We start from the raw sequence: 18,411 nt of genomic DNA on the forward strand, positions 1-18,411 counted from the left end.
CAAAGCTCAGATGCTCACTGCCTTGGTACACACACACACACACCCCACCCCCCAGCTGAGGGCACAAGAGTATACAGATACAACAGTCTAAAGTACATTGTTCAAATATGGATGGCCATGAGCCACATGTGGCTATGCAGCACTTAAATGTGGCTAGTCTGAACTGAGAGAGGCCCTATAAAATACTTCAGTGACAGGTTTTTATATTGATTACAGGTTGACATAGTAATATTTTGGACGTACCGTATTAAAGGAAATGTGTCACTAAATTTCACCTGTTTCATTATGTGGCTACTTGAAATTTTTAAAATTACATATGTAGCTCACACTATAAAACACAGATTAGAAATACTGTATAGCACTGACCTAGAAACATCCATTTAGGTAAAACATTTTAACCCCTTTGGAAGCAAAATTATGTTAATAATGGCATAAATTCCCACCAAGAAAATCCTCACCTTCCTCCTTTCAACACATTTATTATATACAGCCTTCACTGCATTGTCAATCTGTCAGATGGCTCTATGTTCCAACAGGGTCAGAACAGTCCTCTACTCACACCAGCTGTGTTTACAGTACTTCCCATGTCTTCCCTGTTAACCTCTCTCCACCCAACACCTAGGCTCCCAACTCTCCTGGCTGTTTCCAGCACCCTTTTCTTCTTTCTGCATCCACCCTGGAGGACATACATCCCTCATCTCATGACTTCAGCTATCACATAAATTCAGATGTTTCAGAACTCTATTTTTTACCTCCTACATCTATCAGTTTAAATGTCAGGATATTTTACTTTCGGTAAAGCCCTAAAAAGACGAATCTATGCACTTCTAAAGAACAAAAGAAATGATTGGCTGCAGCTCAAACCTACAACTGCTTGCCAAACTCTACAATGTCTGGCATATGCTAAAAAGAAGGGGATCAAGACAGAGCACACTTGGCGTGGTGTGCTTATCTATAGAAAATGTTAAAATAAAAATTAAGTAATCTAGGTTTCCTATCTTGTTTTTCCTATGTCTACTCTCTGAAGAGGGCAATAAGTAAGGAAATGTCCCAAAGAGGGACAAATGAAGTCCCAAAATAACACAAAATTGGGCAAATCCAGTCATGAAGAAAGAACAGAGGTTCTTAAATTGGGACACACAGAGGCAGGTCTGTGGGTCTAGGAATCTCGGAATGTATGTGCAAAGTTCTGGGTGTGTATACATATGTTATATAACAAAGTGAAGGGTCCATAGCTTTCATCACATTTCAAAGGGTCTTGCACTCAAATAAGGACTACTGCTACGTGCCTTAAAAAATGAAACTCAGCTTGGGCGTGGTGGCTCACGCCTGTAATCCCAGCACTTTGGGAGGCCAAGGCGAGCAGATCACCTGAAATCAGGAGTTTGAGACCAGCCTGGTCAATGGTAAAACCCAGACTCTACTAAAAATACAAAAACTAGCCAGGCATGGTGGTGTGTGCCTCTAGTCCCAGCTACTCAGGAGGCTAAGGAAAGAGAATTGCTGGAACCTGGGAAGTGGAGGTTGCAACAAAGCAAGACTCCATCTCAAAAAAAAAAAAAAAAAAAAGGAAAGAAACTCAGTTCTGTTATGAAGGCAAAGATGATCTATTTACGTGGTAATATTTTAAGATACCAGTGACTGCAAGCATGTAGTTATTAAGTCCATTACAGTGCACATTTATTGACTCTGTGTATCTTCACAGTGTGATCTTCACCACAGCTTGCAAAATGTAACCACTCAGCATCTTCTGCTTCCTTGTGTTCAGTTTTTCCACTGCAGTTCTTCCAGCATAATTTTCTGATAGCAAGTGTATGACTTTGGCTAAAACAAAGATAGAGAAGTCATGAAATGTTTTTCCAATTAATGGTGTAAACATGAATGGAAGTTAAAACCTGAAAATTGAAATGTACAGGTTTTAAAATACCATCATTAACATTTTAGCCATTTTATTTTAACCTGGAAAATATTTTACTATATTTACATAAAACTGCAAGACTAAATTTTAATCTTACTCACTGGCAATAACATCACCAAAAGGAGCAAGAAACAGACAAATGAATCTCTGTCAAATGTTGTTTAAAAAATATAAAAAATGGCCGGGCGCGGTGGCTCAAGCCTGTAATCCCAGCACTTTGGGAGGCCGAGACGGGCGGATCACGAGGTCAGGAGATCGAGACCATCCTGGCGAACACTGTGAAACCCCGTCTCTACTAAAAATACAAAAACTAGCCGGGCGAGGTGGCGGGCGCCTGTAGTCCCAGCTACTCGGGAGGCTGAGGCGGGAGAATGGCGTAAACCCGGGAGGCGGAGCTTGCAGTGAGCTGAGATCCGGCCACTGCACTCCAGCCTGGGCGACAGAGCGAGACTCCGCCTCAAAAAAAAAAAAAAAAAAAAAAAATATATATATATATATATAAAAAATAAAAAATTTTAAAATAAGTGTTGTTTTAATGATCAATGGAATTTCATGAAATGGATATTCCAGTTAGTCTTTTAGATAACATTACTAAATGTATTTACAACAATTTCAACTTTACTATATATTCTAGATTGTTTTATTTTTTTGACATCCCTGTGAGGGGGATGGAATTGCATTTTTACTACTGGGTAAAGAAAGACAATGAAAGATTTAATGTACTGCCCAATGAAGGAGTCTTGGTCTCCAGTGTGACCTCTAACTGCGTGACCTTGGGCAAGACCATCATATTAATGCTCCCTACCCCCTACCACCCCAGCCCTTTAAAAAGGCAGACCCAGAATGTTACCAAGGTATGTTAGTAACAAATCTCTACGAAAAGACAACATCTTCTATAAATTTACCCTCCAAATTAGCTTCCCAAACCAGAAAGCACTAAAGTGAAAAACCTAAGTAGGTTTTAGGGCAGTAAACACTGAAAACAATACCAGAGCACTCACATTATACTCTCATTTGCTGACAGTCCCTGTCACCAGATGCATTCTCATGATTAAAAGGCAAGAATGAATCATGAAACCCATTTTAAAAAATCAGTCCTCCTTGAACCTATGCAACAAGATGACTGCGTGCCCTTACAAATAGTCACTCTGGGAGGTTATAACAGTGCTGCTGTGCCTCAACTGTTTGGTGAAATTACTCTAGAGAAAATGCCTCCATATTATGCAGACTATGATTTGAGTACTCTCAATGATAGCTCATATTCCTCTGAGGATGAATCTGACTGTTGAAAGCACCTGGAAGTAAGCTTTATCATAAATATAAATGGCAAGCTTAATAGATATGAATGGCACGCTTTAAAAAGAGGAAACGATTGAAATAACACTATAAAAGGCATTATAATTTGTTTTCTTGCATCACTAGTAAGCTAGTTCTGAACACAATTCCTACAGAGAAGTTCCAAGAATATTTTAAGTGATAGCAACATCACTGGAATCTCAATTATTATGGATTAAAGTTCTCTCATTTCATTAAACGAATGATTTGAAGTAGTGAAATTACTGAAATAAACATATGTGGTATAATTCTTTCCAAGGGAGTTACTTTGAGGAACAGTACTTGTTTGGCTATGTAAGCTTTGAGATAGTGGGTTTTTCTTTTTTCTTTTTGGTCATGTCCTTTAAATCCAGCATATTAACACGTCACATTTAAGAAAACGGAGTTTGGCAAACCAACCTAAAGGGTAGTGTTTGCTTATATTACCTTTGTAAATCTCTTACTAGCAAAAGCTTTCATTTGAACGGTATTTGGAATTTGGTAACTGAAATATTAGCAATCCAAATAATATGTTAAGTCATGCATTAGTTCCATCTTGCAAATCTTAAGTCACCATAATGACCAAAGGAAAAAACAACCCCTTCAGACAAAAAACTCAAATTCTATACATGTTCCCTTCCTGCACTTTCTAAGTGGCTTCCCGCCGGTGTCCCACACGGGGGCCATCGAAGAGGTCTTCACACCAGGTTAGAGGTGAAGGGAGCACTGTGGGCAGGCAAAGTGGAAGGAAGGGGTGCCTTTCAAATGCCTGAAGCATGGAATTTCAACAGGTTTCTTCCATCGTCAGCAAGCCAACAGCACAAACTAGTTCAACTGCTAAACCCAGCCCAGAGAGGCAGGAGGGAAGCCATGGGGGCATGGCAATATCTCATTGTAATAAATATAATGATAATGAGCACTAATATGTTTGGTTGACATGACATGACGAGATCTGCTGGATGAAATATCTTATAAAAGACATTGCTCATAAATCTCTCTCCATTAAGCACTCACCCTCATCATATTGTCATTTGAAATTGCTATTTGAAATTGTATTTTCAACAGTACAGATATACGAAGGTTGAAAAAGCCTAAGAAAATATGACACAGAATGATATGAGTAGCTTTCTCAACGTTTATACTTTTTTAGGGGGGACAGGGTCTCACTCACCCAGGCTGGAGTGCAATGGTGTGATTATGGTTTGCTACAGCCTCAACCTCCTGGGCTCAAGTGATCCTCCCACTTCACCCTCCCAAGTAGCTGGGACCCATAGTCATGTGCCATCACATCTGGCTAATTTCTTTTATTTCTGGTAGAGACTGGGGGTCTCACTATGTGGCTCAGGCTGGTCTCACAACTCCTAGGTTCAAGCAATCCTCCCGTCTTGGCGTCCTAAAGTGCTGGGATTACAGGCATGAGCCAACACACGCAGCCACATTTAGACATTTTTAAAGAATAAAATCTGGGCCAGGCACAATGGCCCGTGCCTGTAACGCTAGCACTTTGGGAGGCCAAGACAGGAGCACTACTTGAGCCCAGGAGATGCAGACCAGCCTGGCCAACACAATGAAACCCCATCTCTACTAAAAATACAAAAAAAATTAGCCGGGTATGGTGGTGCGTGTCTATAGTCCCAGCTATCTGGGAGGCTGAGGTAGGAAGAGTGATTGAGCTCGGGAAGTGGAGGTTGCAGTGAGCTGGGATCTTGCCACTGCACTCCAGCCTAGGTGACAGAGTGAGACCCTGTCTCTCACACACACACACAAAGAATAAAACCTGTAAAAGGGTAGATCAGAAGTGATTCCTGCTGTCTAGGTGGGTGGGATGGGGAGGAGGCTGTAAACAGTAGGTGCTCTATGCCAGCTCAGGTGGCAAATGCATGAGGCCCAGGGCATAAGCCTTGCTATGCCTGAAAGCTCCACTGCAGGATCTGAGGTGAAGGGTTCAATCATAAGGATACGACTACCAAAGTGCAATCCAGAATACGTTTAAAAATCACAAACATTTTGAATCAAATTAAGAATCTACTGTAGTCAAATTCTAAAACACACCATTATAAAAAGCACTTTCATCTCAAATGGTTGTTTATAAAAACAATATTATGCATGCAAGCAATTTGGTCAAGCAAACTTTTAAAAATCAAGTGCAATATATCAATTTCAGATTACCACAAAACAAAGTGGTAGACACCATGAATAAAGATATATGTCCCTCTCCATGAAAATGTGGCATAAAATTTGCCACAAAAGACCCCACAATTTCTAGTTAATCTGATGGAAACAAAAATAGGAAAGAAATACCTTTGACTTGTTTCTACACAGTGGGTCCAGTCATTTATTTCTGGAACTTGATCAGTCTTTTTCCAGGTATATAAGCAAATCTTTCCACACTCCAATCCTACTGCAACCACATATCTGTTTTTAAGGGAGGGGGACAAAAGTGACTAACTTAGCATGAAATTCTGTTATCCCCATCATTGCTCTAAAGTCGTTCTTCACAGTGTCCCAACTGTCCCTGCCTTACACAAGACTCTGCAGGCATCAGCCCAGGACATGCTGCACTGCTCTGCTGTGTCCTCAAGGAGCCTCCACTTTACAGGGGCTACACACAGATTTATCTGTGTCCTATGCTGGCAAAGCCCACGAGCCATGTTTCCCCAGCTGGCTGCAGGGACCCTTGTTCCACTGAAGATGCTTGTTACAGAAAAAGTACCACAGTCCTAGATTTGGTGAAGTAAGACTCTTTGAGCCACATTCCTAACCTGTATTTTACCTTCTGAATCATTAGGTTCTATCAATTCAAAAATTACTATGAGAAACATAAGCATTTTGGAAGACAGTAACTGAGGCCAGGCACGGTGGCACACGCCTGTAATCCCAGCACTTTGGGAGGCCGAGAAAGGTGGATCACTTGAGGTCAGGAGAACAAGACCTGCCCGGCCAACATGGTGAAACCTCATCTCTACTAAAAGTGCAAAAAAATCAGCCAGGCGTGGCGGCGCACGCCTGTAATCCCACCTACTTGGGAGGCTGAGGCAGGAGAATCACTTAAACTCAGGAGGCAGAGGTTGCAGTGAGCAGAGATCATGCCACTGCACTCCAGCCTGGGTGACAGAATGAGACTCCGTCTCAAAAAATACAAAAAAAAAAAAAAGAAAAAGAAAAAGACAGTAACTCAGAGGCCAGGAGAATTCACAAATGAAATGACATGAGGGTTACATATTAAGAAACCAGGTGGTCCCCTTAAAACTAAGCCCCACACAGAGACTGACCGTTGAGAAGGGTGGAGCGCTGGGCAGACGCTGACAGCTGTCACAGCCCCACCCACGTCCAGGACTGAGGAGCAGGGGCCAATGTTATGCTCAATACAGTCATCAGTGGAGTTGCACTCACCCCAGACAACCACCTAATACAGACAGATCACACACTGTAAAGCCTTCTCTCTGCAAGGTTTCTAGCAATGTACTACAGTTTCATTGGCAAAGATACAACAAAGTATTTGCTCCAGTATTTTTTTAAATGCATCATTTACATTTGTGTACGATGTGCCAGGACTTGAGAACATTTCAAGCATCACAAAGAAAGCACAGTACAGCAGACACGCGTCTGTGAGAGCTCACTTTGGTCCAAAGACAAAACGTTCCTGCCCAGAGACCAGACAAAGGTGTCTAACATGTCTTCTACACTCACAAATTGGTTATGATCCAGTGGAGTCCCATCAGTAGGCTCATGCACTTCCCCAAGAAGCTACTACAAAATGTTTAAGAATTAATCAGCTTTTGGGCCAGGCGCAGTGGCTCACACCTGTAATCCCAGCACTTTGGGAGGCCAAGGCAGGTGTATCACCTGAGGTCAGAAGTTTGAGACCAGCCTGGCCAACACAGTGAAACCCTGTCTCTACTAAAAATATAAAAATTAGCTGGGCGTGGTGGTGGGCGCCTGTAATCCCAGCTACTAGGGAGGCTGAGGCAGGAGAATCGCTTGAACGTAGGAGGCGGAGGTTGCAGTGAGCCGAGATCGTACCACTGCACTCCAGCCTGGGCAACAAGAGTGAAAATCCGTCTCAAAAAAACCCAAAAAAGAACTAATCAGCTTTCTAGCTCTTTCTCTACACTGTCCATTGCTCAGGGAATCTACTCAGTTATAAGGAAAACCTGATCTACATGATACCCCTTAAGAAATGAGGCTTCCCTGGAAGCTCATACCTCAAGGATGTGTGAATGGTCATAAAGCAACGGAGAGTGGGCTGGGTGTGGTGGCTTACACCTATAATCCTAGCAGATTGGGATGTAGAGACAGGTGGACTGCTTGAAGACAGGAGCTCAGAACCAGCCTGGCCAACATGGTGAAACCCCGTTTCTACTAAAAATACAAAAAATTAGCTGGGCATGGTGGTGGGTGTCTGTAATCTCAGCTACTCAGGAGGCCGAGGCAGGAGAATCGCTTGAACCTGGGCGGCGGGGGTTGCAGTGAGCCAAGATGGTGCCACTGCACTCCAGCCTAGGCAACAAGAGCGAAACTCCGTATCAAAAGGAGAGAGAAGTGAAGTGGACAACAGTAGCAAAATGCAGAACCAAAGCAAGATTCTGAGCAGAAGGCTTTGTCCAAGCAAGCAGAAGTACATTTCAGAGAATGTCCAGCAAATGCTGCTTGTCTACTGGAGCCCTGACCTACCTCTGAGAGTAGCAGCTGGACCATGTTCTATAGGCATGTGATATGGTTTGGCTGTGTCCCCACCCAAATCTCATCTTGAATTTAGTTCCCATAATCCCCATATGTTGTGGGAGGGACCCAGTAGGAGGTAATCAGATCATGGGGGCGGTTACCTCCATGCTCTTCTCAAGATAGTGAGTTCTCACGAGATCTGATAGTCTCATAAGAGGCTTCCCCCTTTTGCTCAGCACTTCTTTCTCCTGCCACCATGTGAAGAAGGATGTGTTTGCCTCACCTTCTGCCATGAATGAAAGTTTCCTGCGGCCTCCCCAGCCCTGAGGAACTATGAGTCAATTAAACCTCTTTCCTTTATAAATTACCCAGTCTCAGGCAGTTCTTTAGAGCAGTGTGAAAACAGACTAACACAGCATGACTGTGGGGGACAGAAGCAGTCCTTCTTCCTCAGCATTGAGCACAGCACAGGCACACCAATGCCAAGAAAGAACAGGCAAATGAACAGAAGGGAGGGTCTGAGACATAAAGTCTGCCATAGAGGCTGACATGTAGGTGTTCAGCTTGAGTGACACCCTGCCTGTGCTAGCCCTCCACTTCAGTGATCTGTATCGTGTCTGTGACTAAAGAGGGCAGGGAAAGAAACGGTGACACTAAACTGCTTCACCACCTCTAGTCCGTAGGAACAAAAGGGTATTTTAAAGAGTATGAAAACAAAGGAAAGACTAGAGGCGAGGTGGACATTTCTCAGAGAACAAAGGTGAAGGTCACGTTGGAGAACATTCTCGGAGGCTGGATGTGGTGGCTCATGCCTGTAATTCCAACACTTTGGGAGGCCAAAGTGGGAGGACTGCTTGAGCCCAGGAGTTAAGGACCAGCCTGGCAACATGGCAAGACCCCATCTCTACACAATTAAAACACTGGCTGGGCGTGGTGGTGAGTACCTGTAGTCCTACCTACTTGGGAGGCCAAGGCTGAGGTGGGAGAATTGCTTGGGCCCAGGAGATCCAGGCTGCAGTGAGCTGTGACTGTACCACTGCACCTGAGACCCTGTCTCCAAAAAAAAAAAAAAATTTCCTAGTTACTTTGTTTTGACTTTTTTAAAGCTTGGGTCAGTCATACTCCACCCACTTCTAGCACCAAATGAAAAGGTAACAACCATTCATTATAGAAAAATGCTAAATTCATAAAAGTATGAAAACTAGAAAATAGTTTTTCCCTTATTCCCCTACCTCCCTTGCTGCCCTCCTGGTTTTTTGGTCTTGATTAATTTCATTTATTACTCTTCTTCCACTGGGACCATTTGATGAAGGTCATATGTCTGAAAGGTCTTCTCTTCATATTTTTGACATTTCAGAGAAATTTACTTATAGAATTTAACAAGAAAAGTCTTTTTTTATATGTACATATATGAAAAACAGAAAGGAATACATAGCTGATTTTTAAAAGCTGTTTAACAGAAAGGCAGGATTATGCATTTTTTATTCAAACATACCTATACAAATATTATTTTACATTTGAAAAAATAATGTTTTTAAATAATTACCTTTTTGTCTCGACTCCCAGTGAAGAAATACTTGCTATCAGGACTCCAATCACAAGACCAAATAATTCTACTGTGCACAGAAGTAATTTTGTTGGTGAAGGCAAAAAGACTAAAAACTGGCTCTGAAAGAAATATATATACACTATTCACAAAGCAGAGAAAGCTGGGTTTTTACCTATTAGGAAGTGATGTTTAAGTGCCATATACACCATATGACTTAATATTCAATTTATATGCACTGACTTTTGAAACAGACTGAAGCCAGACAACTGCTCACCAGAAGGCTGTGGACATAGTTATTTTTCTAGTAGGGAATGCTTTGTACTGACTAGTCACTCTGTAGTGACTGATGACAAACATCTTCAAAACACTCAACTGAAGTTCAACTCACACCTATAGAAGAAGCCTGAAGCTATTTAGCCGTACTCAAAGTAGGCAGATTTGCATATTAGGCTACAGAAAAAAGATTAATGAACTACTTAATGTTTAAAAAAAGAAATCTTAAGAAAATATTTTCCTTTTAAGATTTAAGTGTAAGGCAACTCCTAGCCCTTATACAGACTAAACCTAACACACATAACTGTTGGCCAGGAACAGTGGCTCATGCCTATAATCCCTGCACTTTTGGGGGCAGAAGCGGGTGGATCACCTGAGGTTAGGAGTTCAAGACCAGCCTGGCCAACATGATGAAACCCCGTCTCTACTAAAAATACAAAAAGTTAGCCAGGTGTGGTAGTGGGTGCCTTTAATCCCAGCTACTCAGGAGGCTGAAGCAGGAGAATCGCTTGAACCCAGGAGGTGGAGGCTGCAGTGAGCTAAGATCACACCACTGTACTCCAGCCTGGGGAACAAGAGGGAAACTCTGTCTAAAAAAAAAAAACCCTAAAAAACAAAAACCACATAACTGTTTATGAGGAGGGAATAAGACTGTATCTATTATTACTCCATAATTCATAAAGATATAACAAATTAATAAATACATTATTAATACAATTTTTTTTTGCAGGGAGAACGAAGTCTCACTCTAATGCCCAGGCTGGAGTGCAGTGATGGGATCTCCACTCACTGCAACCTCCATCTCCCCGGTTCATGCAATCCTCCTGTCTCAGCCTCCTGAGTAGCAGGGATTACAGGCATGCACCACCATACCTGGCTAATTTTTACATTTTTTAGTAGAGATGGGGTTTCACCATATTGGCCAGGCTAGTCTCAAACTCCTGACTTCAAATGATCCACCTGCCTCAGCCTCCCAAAGTGGTGGGATTACAGGTGTGAGCCACCACACCCATCCAACTTTAATTAATTTTTTTTTTTTTGAGATGGAGTCTTGCTCTGTCGCCTAGGCTGGAGTGCAATGGTGCCATCTTGGCTCATCTTAGTACCATCTTGGCAACCTCTGCCTCCCAGGTTAAAACTATTCTCCTGCCTCAGCCTCCCAAGTAGCTGGGATTACAGGCATGCACCACCACGCCCAGTCAATTTTTGTATTTTTAGTAGAGACGGGGTTTCACCATGTTGGCCAGGCTGTTCTTCAACTCCTGACCTCAGGTGATCCACACACCCTGGCCTCCCAAAGTGCTGGGATCACATGCATGAGCCACTGTGCCTGGCCAACTTTAGCTTTTTAAACAGTAAATGCTGCATGTTAGGAAAAGATTAGTGATGCAAAAGAAAACAGTCTGTTCTAAAACATATTGCTGAGTATACTTTACAGTCCCTGGGTATTCTCTAAAACACAAGAAACAAAGAGACTAGAAATATCACAAAACCAAACTGTATGTGAGTCTTATCAACTGAAAAATTAAAAACAGGATTAAACAACTTAAATATACTTTAAACACTCTCTAGAACTTATCCACCAAAAGAAACTGGGGGAATAGGAATAGGCCACTGCCCCAACTACACAAAGGTTTTTAGTCCTCTTTTTTTTTCAGTTTATTCCAGGTTCAGAGTAGAATGTGGGTAGGTGGGCTAACACCTTGCTCAGGGGTCATGTTAACCAGATGGATGCCTAGTATGCCCTTCTCAATGAAGGAGGTGACTGGAGAGGGTAGGAAAAAGCTAAGGATAATGGTTTCCTCTATATTTCATAATTTAAAATAGTACTATATTAATACAATAGTTCAGAGAGAAGAAACCACTCAACCATGAGTTTTCTTAGTTGTATCTTCATTATTCCTGTCCCATAAAATCCTAGCTCAGGATATGTCATCCATTAGGTTTTGTGGTAGCATTCTATCACCATTTGCAAAACCTAACTTCCTACATACAGACGTTTATGTTTATTGAACTGAGATATCTGAATACATGCCATCTTGACTACATAATCACAAGTAGGTCAACCCAAACAAAGATCATCTCTATTTAAATCCTACCAGGAAGGTCAAGTCTTCCTCAGTTATCCAAGAACTTTGAAAGGCTTCAAAGACATGAGGCTCTACCCTTTACTCTTGTTATCTTTGTCTTAACTAAAGCTGCTTAATGTAGATAAAATGGACATAACTGTTTCACTAGTTCCCAATCAGAAGCTGTTTTACCGAACTCAGGTGAGATGGTATCCTGCTTTTTCCACAATGACCAGGTCCGATCTCTGGAAACAGCCAGTAAGAACTTGTCGTTGGGTGAGAAGGCCATCTGCGTGACTGTCAAACTGTGGAAAACTAAATTCTGCACCTGTTTCCAAGACGTAGTGTTCCAAAGAATGATAGCTGCATGCTCTTTCTTAGCTGCCTGTAGGACAGAGATGAAACAATAAAGCTAGTAAGTAAAAATAAACTGAAGAGAAACCATTTTAAAAACAACACATTGCTTCTATGAGTATATTTTATTTATCTGTTTGAATTCCAAAAAAAATTCCTAGGAGATAACATACTACAAACATTTCTAATCTCTGGGAAGAATTACAGATGACTAGGATTAGAAAAAACGAATCATCAGGGACTAATATTATCATGCTTGCTTTCTTTTTTTTTTTTTCCTTTTCACTGTAGCTCTCAGATCTTAAAAAATTATTCCATGATCAAAACTGTGACATGGAGGGGGAAAAAATGAAATGAAAAACTGTGACATGGAGGGGAAAAAAAAAATGAAAATTATTCCAAAATAAATGGTTTACTTTTAAAAAGATCAATCCTGAGAGAAATTAAAGACCTGAAGGAATGACAGATATATTGCATTAATATGTCAAAATACTCAATATTGTTAAAATTCTCCCCAAATTAATCTAGAGAATCAATGCAATCTCCATTAAAATTCCTGCAGGTTTTTTTTTTTTTTTTTTTTTTTTTTGAGATGGAGTCTCGCTCTCTCGCCCAGGCTGGAGTGCAGAGGCCGGATCTCAGCTCACTGCAAGCTCCACCTCCCGGGTTCACGCCATTCTCCTGCCTCAGCCTCCCGAGTAGCTGGGACTACAGGCGCCCGCCACCTCGCCCGGCTAGTTTTTTGTATTTTTTAGTAGAGAGGGGGTTTCACCGGGTTAGCCAGAATGGTCTCCATCTCCTGACCTCGTGATCCGCCCGTCTCAGCCTCCCAAAGTGCTGGGATTACAGGCTTGAGCCACCGTGCCCGGCCATTTTTTTGTATTTTTTTAGTAGAGATGGGCTTTCACTGTGTTAGCCAGGATGGTCTCGATCTCCTGACCTTGTGATCCGCCCGTCTCGGCCTCCCAAAGTGCTGGGATTACAGGCTTGAGCCACTGCGCCTGGCCCTTGCAGGTATTTTTGTAGAAACTCTTAAACTGATTCTAAAATGCAAAATAAAGGATCTACTATAGCCAAAATAACTCTATACTTCCTAATTTCAAGATGTATTATTAAAACACTATAGTTACTAAGAGAGTATGGTACTGGCATCATATCAAAAAAGATCAATAGAACCCAATAAAGTCTAGGGAACAGATCCACATATATGAACAAGTGACTTTAGACAAAAGGACAAAACACAGTGATGAAGGGGATAGTCTTTTTAAAAAATGATGCTGAAACTGGTATCTACAATAAAAGAAAATCAACTTTAATCTATATTCCATGACAAATACATGAATTAATTTGAAAGTATCACAGGTCTAAAGGCAAAAGTTAAAAATCCATAAAACTCCTTGAACAAAACAACAGAAAAATCCTTGTGACCTTGAGTTAAAGATTAGATATAAGGAGGACACAACCTAAATAAAAAAAAAAATTGATAAAATGGACTTCACCAAAACATAAAACATCTGCCATTTGAAGGACACTGTTAGGAGAATGACAAGCCACTGGGAAAAAATATCTACATAAGCACATCCAATAAAGTTGTATCCAGGGTATATAAAAAACTGTTCAGTGTCCATCAATGGATAATTGGTTTTTAAAATATGGTGTGTATACACCACCCCCCCCATGAACTACTACTCAGCCATAAAAAACAATGAAATCATTTCTTCTGCAGCAAAATGGATGGAACTAGAAGCCATTCTCCTAAGTGGTGAAATGACTCAGAAGCAGAAAGCCAAAAATCACACATCCTTGCTTACAAGTAGGAGCTAAGCAATGGGTACACATGGACATACAGCGTGGAATAATAGTAGACACTGGAGAATCAAAAAGGTGGGAGGGGTTGAGGAATGAAATACTCAAGGTACAATGTATAGTATTCAGGTGATGGGTACGTTAAAATCCAGAGTTCAACAAGACACAATATATCCATGTAACACAGTTGCACTTGTACTCCTAAATCTATAAAAAAAATTCTAAAAACTTTTCAAAATTCAGTAAGAAAACAATCAAATAAATGGGCAAAAGATTTGAATAGTTTCACCATATTTTCATATGGATAAAAAATTAGCACATGAAAAGATGCTTAATATCATTAGAGAAATACAAATCACAGCCATAATGAGCTGTTACACACTTACTAGAATGGTTGAAGTTAAAAAGACTGATATTAAGTGCTGGTGAGGGTGCAGAGCAACTGGAAATCTAATATACTGCTGCAAAAATGTGTAACCACTGGGGAACACAGCATGTCAATGTCTTAAAATTTTAAATATGTATCTACCATACCATCCAACAATTCCGAAATTCACAGTTATGTACTCAAGAGAATGAAAGCATATATCCATGCAAAGACTTGTACATAAATTTTCATAACTGTACCATCGCTAAAAGCCCAAAACTGGAAAACAACCCAAATGTCCATTAATAAGTGAATGGATCAACAAATGGTGGTACATCTGTACAAGGTAAAACTACTCAGCATTAAGAAGGCATGAACTACTGACGCATGCAAAAACATGGATAAATCTCAAACAATTATGATGAATGAAAGAAGCAAAACCAAAAAAGTATATACTTACATGATCCTATTTATATACAATTTTAGAAAATGCAAACTATTCTATCATGACAAAAAGGAGACTAATGGTTTCCTAGGGATGGAGGCAGGAGGGGAAAGGGAGAGGTAGAAAAGAGGAATTGCCAAAGAGCATAGAAAATGTTGGGGGTTGATGGATATATGCAGTATCTTGATTGTAATGATGATTTACACAGGGATAAACATGTCAAAACTTATCAAATTGTTTACATTAAACATACAAATTATAGTATGTTAATAACCCTAAATACAGCTGCTTAAAAAATGTTTAGAGGATGTACATCTTGTGAGTCAACTTGAAAAGGGGAAAAAAAAATCAATTATAGGATTCACAGTGCCCTAAGTTAGAAACAAATCATCTGCTCAGTAGAAGCCCAGACAGCTGAACTACTGAACTCCATTTTCCCCAAAGGCTCCTATAAGAGAAGGAAGTCCTCTCAGTACCATTTCAAAGAATAAACAAGTGGGGTAGTGGTGGGTGTAGGGGAAGCACAGCAATATTTCTTATGATGCCTCTCAATGCAGATCAGCAGCATAAATCCATAGTAAATGCAGGGACACGAGCCCATGCAGGTGGGCAGCTCTTACCACCATATTTAAAACAAATAAATTTCAAAAAATTTAAGAGGAATGTGTGGGTTTCAGACCCTTCAGATAATCCTCCATAATTGCTATATCCATAGGATATGAATAAATACTGAAAGATGAATTCAAGATCATCCTTCTAAGTAAATGCAAAAGTCATCTGCCTTAGGTCAGTGCCAAGAGTGTCCTCAAAAAAAGTCTGATGGACTTCACTCCAGATTTCCTCTTCTCATTTCACTCCAGATTTCCTCTTCTCATTTCCCTGTGTCTCTAGGACTCCAATTATTTAAAATTTATCACATTTTTAGCATCATTTTGAGATATCCTTGTTTTATATACAGAGTCTCACTCTGTCACCCAAGCTGGAGTGCAGTGGCGCGATCTCGACTCACTCCAACCTCCGCCTCTGGAGTTCAAGTGATTCTCATGTCTCAGCCTCCTGAGTAGCTGGGATTCCAGTTGTCATTTTGAGATATTTGATTAAATCACTTTTAGTAGGGGGGCACAGATAAGTTCAAAATGTGCAGCTGAAACAGACTTAAAATGAAACCATAAGCTTTTGAAGAGACAGAAGGGTAAGAGAAATTGAGAAAGTAAGATTCAAAAAATCAAGGATTAGTGGCCTTTCATGTAGAGTTCTGCCTAAATCATTACCAAACTTGGCAGGAGCCTGATGACCCAAGTAACTTGTGACCAAGCAGAATCAAAAGTAAAATTGCCTACCTTACAAGCTGAGGCAAGCAGAGTCTTTGAACTGTTACAAGTAACACAAAATATTTCATAACCATGTCCATATCTAAAATTTAAAAAGAAACATATATTCTATTAGCAAATCAATCTATTCTCATGCCACACAATTTTTGAAAGTAAAAAGAGTAACATCCATCTCTTTAGCTAACAAACAATTCTTTTGAGGAATATTGTATGTTTGTCTAGGTAAACATTTGAGAGAAAGACAGGGAGATGGGAGAAAAATGCCAGCTTCCTATAAGTAATATAACTCATTCAAACAATTAACATACAAGTTTTCACCTCCTACTTTCAACCAGCCAGTATCTAAACAATAAACCATGGAAAGGTTTTCATCAGGAACCATCAAAGAGAAAAAATCCATGACTAACAACAAAACTTAAGTCTTTTTTTTTTTTTCAAGGCAAAGTCTCATTCTGTCACCCAGGCTGGGGTGCAGTTGTGTAATCATGGCTCACTGCAGCCTCAAATTCCTGAGCAGAAGCAATCCTCCAGCCGCAGCCTCTCGAGTGGCTTGGGACTACAGGCATGCATCATCACGCCTGGCTAATTTTTTAAAATTTTTTGTGGAGATAGGGTCTCGCTACATTGTCAAGGCTGGTCTCAAACTCCCGGCCTCAAGTGATCCTCCTGCTATGGCCTCCCAAAGTGCTGGGATTACAAGTGTGAGCCACTGTACCCAGCCAAGTCTTTTTAACAAAGAAAAAATATATAACGTTATCCTTCTCTACTTTAAAAATAAGATGAATAAACAAAACTAATGAACACAATAAATAGTAATATAGAAATAAACGTGAGGTTTAATTCTTATTCCTTATGAAGAGCCACTAAGAGATATATAGAGGAAGAGGAAAAAGGTAGGTAGAAGGAAGAAAAAGGAGAAATCAAATTGTGGGGTGGAAAGGAAAAATCACAAGTTATGACATAATCAGACCAAAGAGCTAAATACAGTTTAACTTACAGTTTTTGAACTTCAGGCCACAAAGTATTCTGCAGAAGATGATCCTCAGTGGGAGGCTCTAGAATAAATTGAACCTATTTTTTTCTATGTTCATCCAAATACAAAAGTGAATTCTATAGCACTTATTTAGGTCAGCAGCAATAGATAACATACTATGTGTTCTACTGATTTATTAAATTGTCTTTGTCACTTCTTACCAGTAAGTATGGAGGGCTGAAAGGCCACCTGCTGATACTCAAAACCAGTACTAGTTAACAGCTCCTCTTCATCAGAAGGCTGAGAAGCTATATCTCCTAGTTTGAAGAAACACATCAAGAATATAGTCACTATTTTTATATCTCCTTTGCTCGTCTCAATATTAAGGCCACCAGATAGAAAGCAGTGGTAATTCAAAGTGGTGTAATTCACAGCTGTGTCCAGGTGATTCTAAAAGCAAGAGTATTTCCATTACTCCAGTATTTTCCAAACAGGCTCATAGCGGCATTAATCAACTCCATAAAGGTTCTTTCCATTTTCTTTGATCTATCAGTTTCCAAACTTTTAAAACTACACAACCAATTCTTCAGGTTACCCACATTCTCATCTGTAGTTCTAATACCAAAAAACATGCTTTGTGGCAGGGCGTGGTGGCTCACACCTGTAATACCAGCAGTTTGGGAGGCCAAGGCAGGTGGATCACCTGAGGTCAGGAGTTCCAGATCAGTCTGGCCAATACGGTGAAACCCTGTCTCTACTAAAAACACAAAAAATTAGCTGGGCGTGGTGGCACATGCCTGTAGTCCCAGCCACTCGGAAGGCTGAGGCAGGATAACTGTTTGAAGCCAGGAGACGAAGGGCGGAGGTTGTAGTGAGCTAAGATCGCACCACTGCACTCTAGCCTGGACGACAGAGCAAGACTCTGTCTCAAAAAAAAAAAAAAGAAAACTTGCTTTGTGAAAACTGCATCTACTTCAGTGGTCTGAGTGTGTACAAAGAGTACTTATCACGAAACAGGTGATAGAAAAGATAGATACATATATTGTGATTTAAAAAAAATCAGCTGTAACAAACATTAGGTAGACATTACACAAGTGTGTGACTGGGGTTTAAGTACCACTATGGGTTTAATAATTTTGAAGACAAAAGCCTTACCCTGAAAGACAGCTTTATTTGATAATCCCAACGCAGGGACAGTGGCTCCTTCTGGAAGATCACTATCTTGCTGGAATAGAAGATATAATAAATATAATATCTAAGTTTTAAATGCTAAGTTTTACATTGCTAATTTTTTTTTTTTTTTCTTTTTTTTTGACACGGAGTCTCGCTCTGTCACCCAGGCTGGAG

At 40.5% G+C, this 18,411-nt stretch overlaps 1 protein-coding gene across 3 annotated transcripts in view; it reads right to left on the reverse strand.

The window, feature by feature from the left end:
- Positions 1 to 1,588: 1,588 nt before the first annotated feature.
- The window catches only part of ELP2 (elongator acetyltransferase complex subunit 2), a 42,204-nt gene continuing 25,381 nt past the window's right edge, over positions 1,589 to 18,411 (reverse strand). For 2 of the 3 annotated variants that reach the window (XM_033177950.1, XM_033177949.1), the window contains 9 exons: positions 18,220 to 18,289; positions 17,286 to 17,381; positions 17,089 to 17,146; positions 16,101 to 16,173; positions 11,981 to 12,173; positions 9,444 to 9,565; positions 6,505 to 6,638; positions 5,534 to 5,647; positions 1,589 to 1,824 (listed from right to left, as the gene is read on the reverse strand). In XM_033177950.1, coding sequence (XP_033033841.1) covers positions 1,668 to 1,824; positions 5,534 to 5,647; positions 6,505 to 6,638; positions 9,444 to 9,565; positions 11,981 to 12,173; positions 16,101 to 16,173; positions 17,089 to 17,146; positions 17,286 to 17,381; positions 18,220 to 18,289 — 1,017 coding nt within the window. In that variant the 3' untranslated portion in view covers positions 1,589 to 1,667. The remainder of the gene's footprint in view (positions 1,825 to 5,533; positions 5,648 to 6,504; positions 6,639 to 9,443; positions 9,566 to 11,980; positions 12,174 to 16,100; positions 16,174 to 17,088; positions 17,147 to 17,285; positions 17,382 to 18,219; positions 18,290 to 18,411) is intronic. The other variant, XR_004429198.1, reaches the window with a different exon arrangement.

Source organism: Trachypithecus francoisi, unplaced genomic scaffold (genome assembly GCF_009764315.1).
Source record: "Trachypithecus francoisi isolate TF-2019V2 unplaced genomic scaffold, Tfra_2.0 Lachesis_group19, whole genome shotgun sequence".
Taxonomy (NCBI): domain Eukaryota; kingdom Metazoa; phylum Chordata; class Mammalia; order Primates; family Cercopithecidae; genus Trachypithecus; species Trachypithecus francoisi.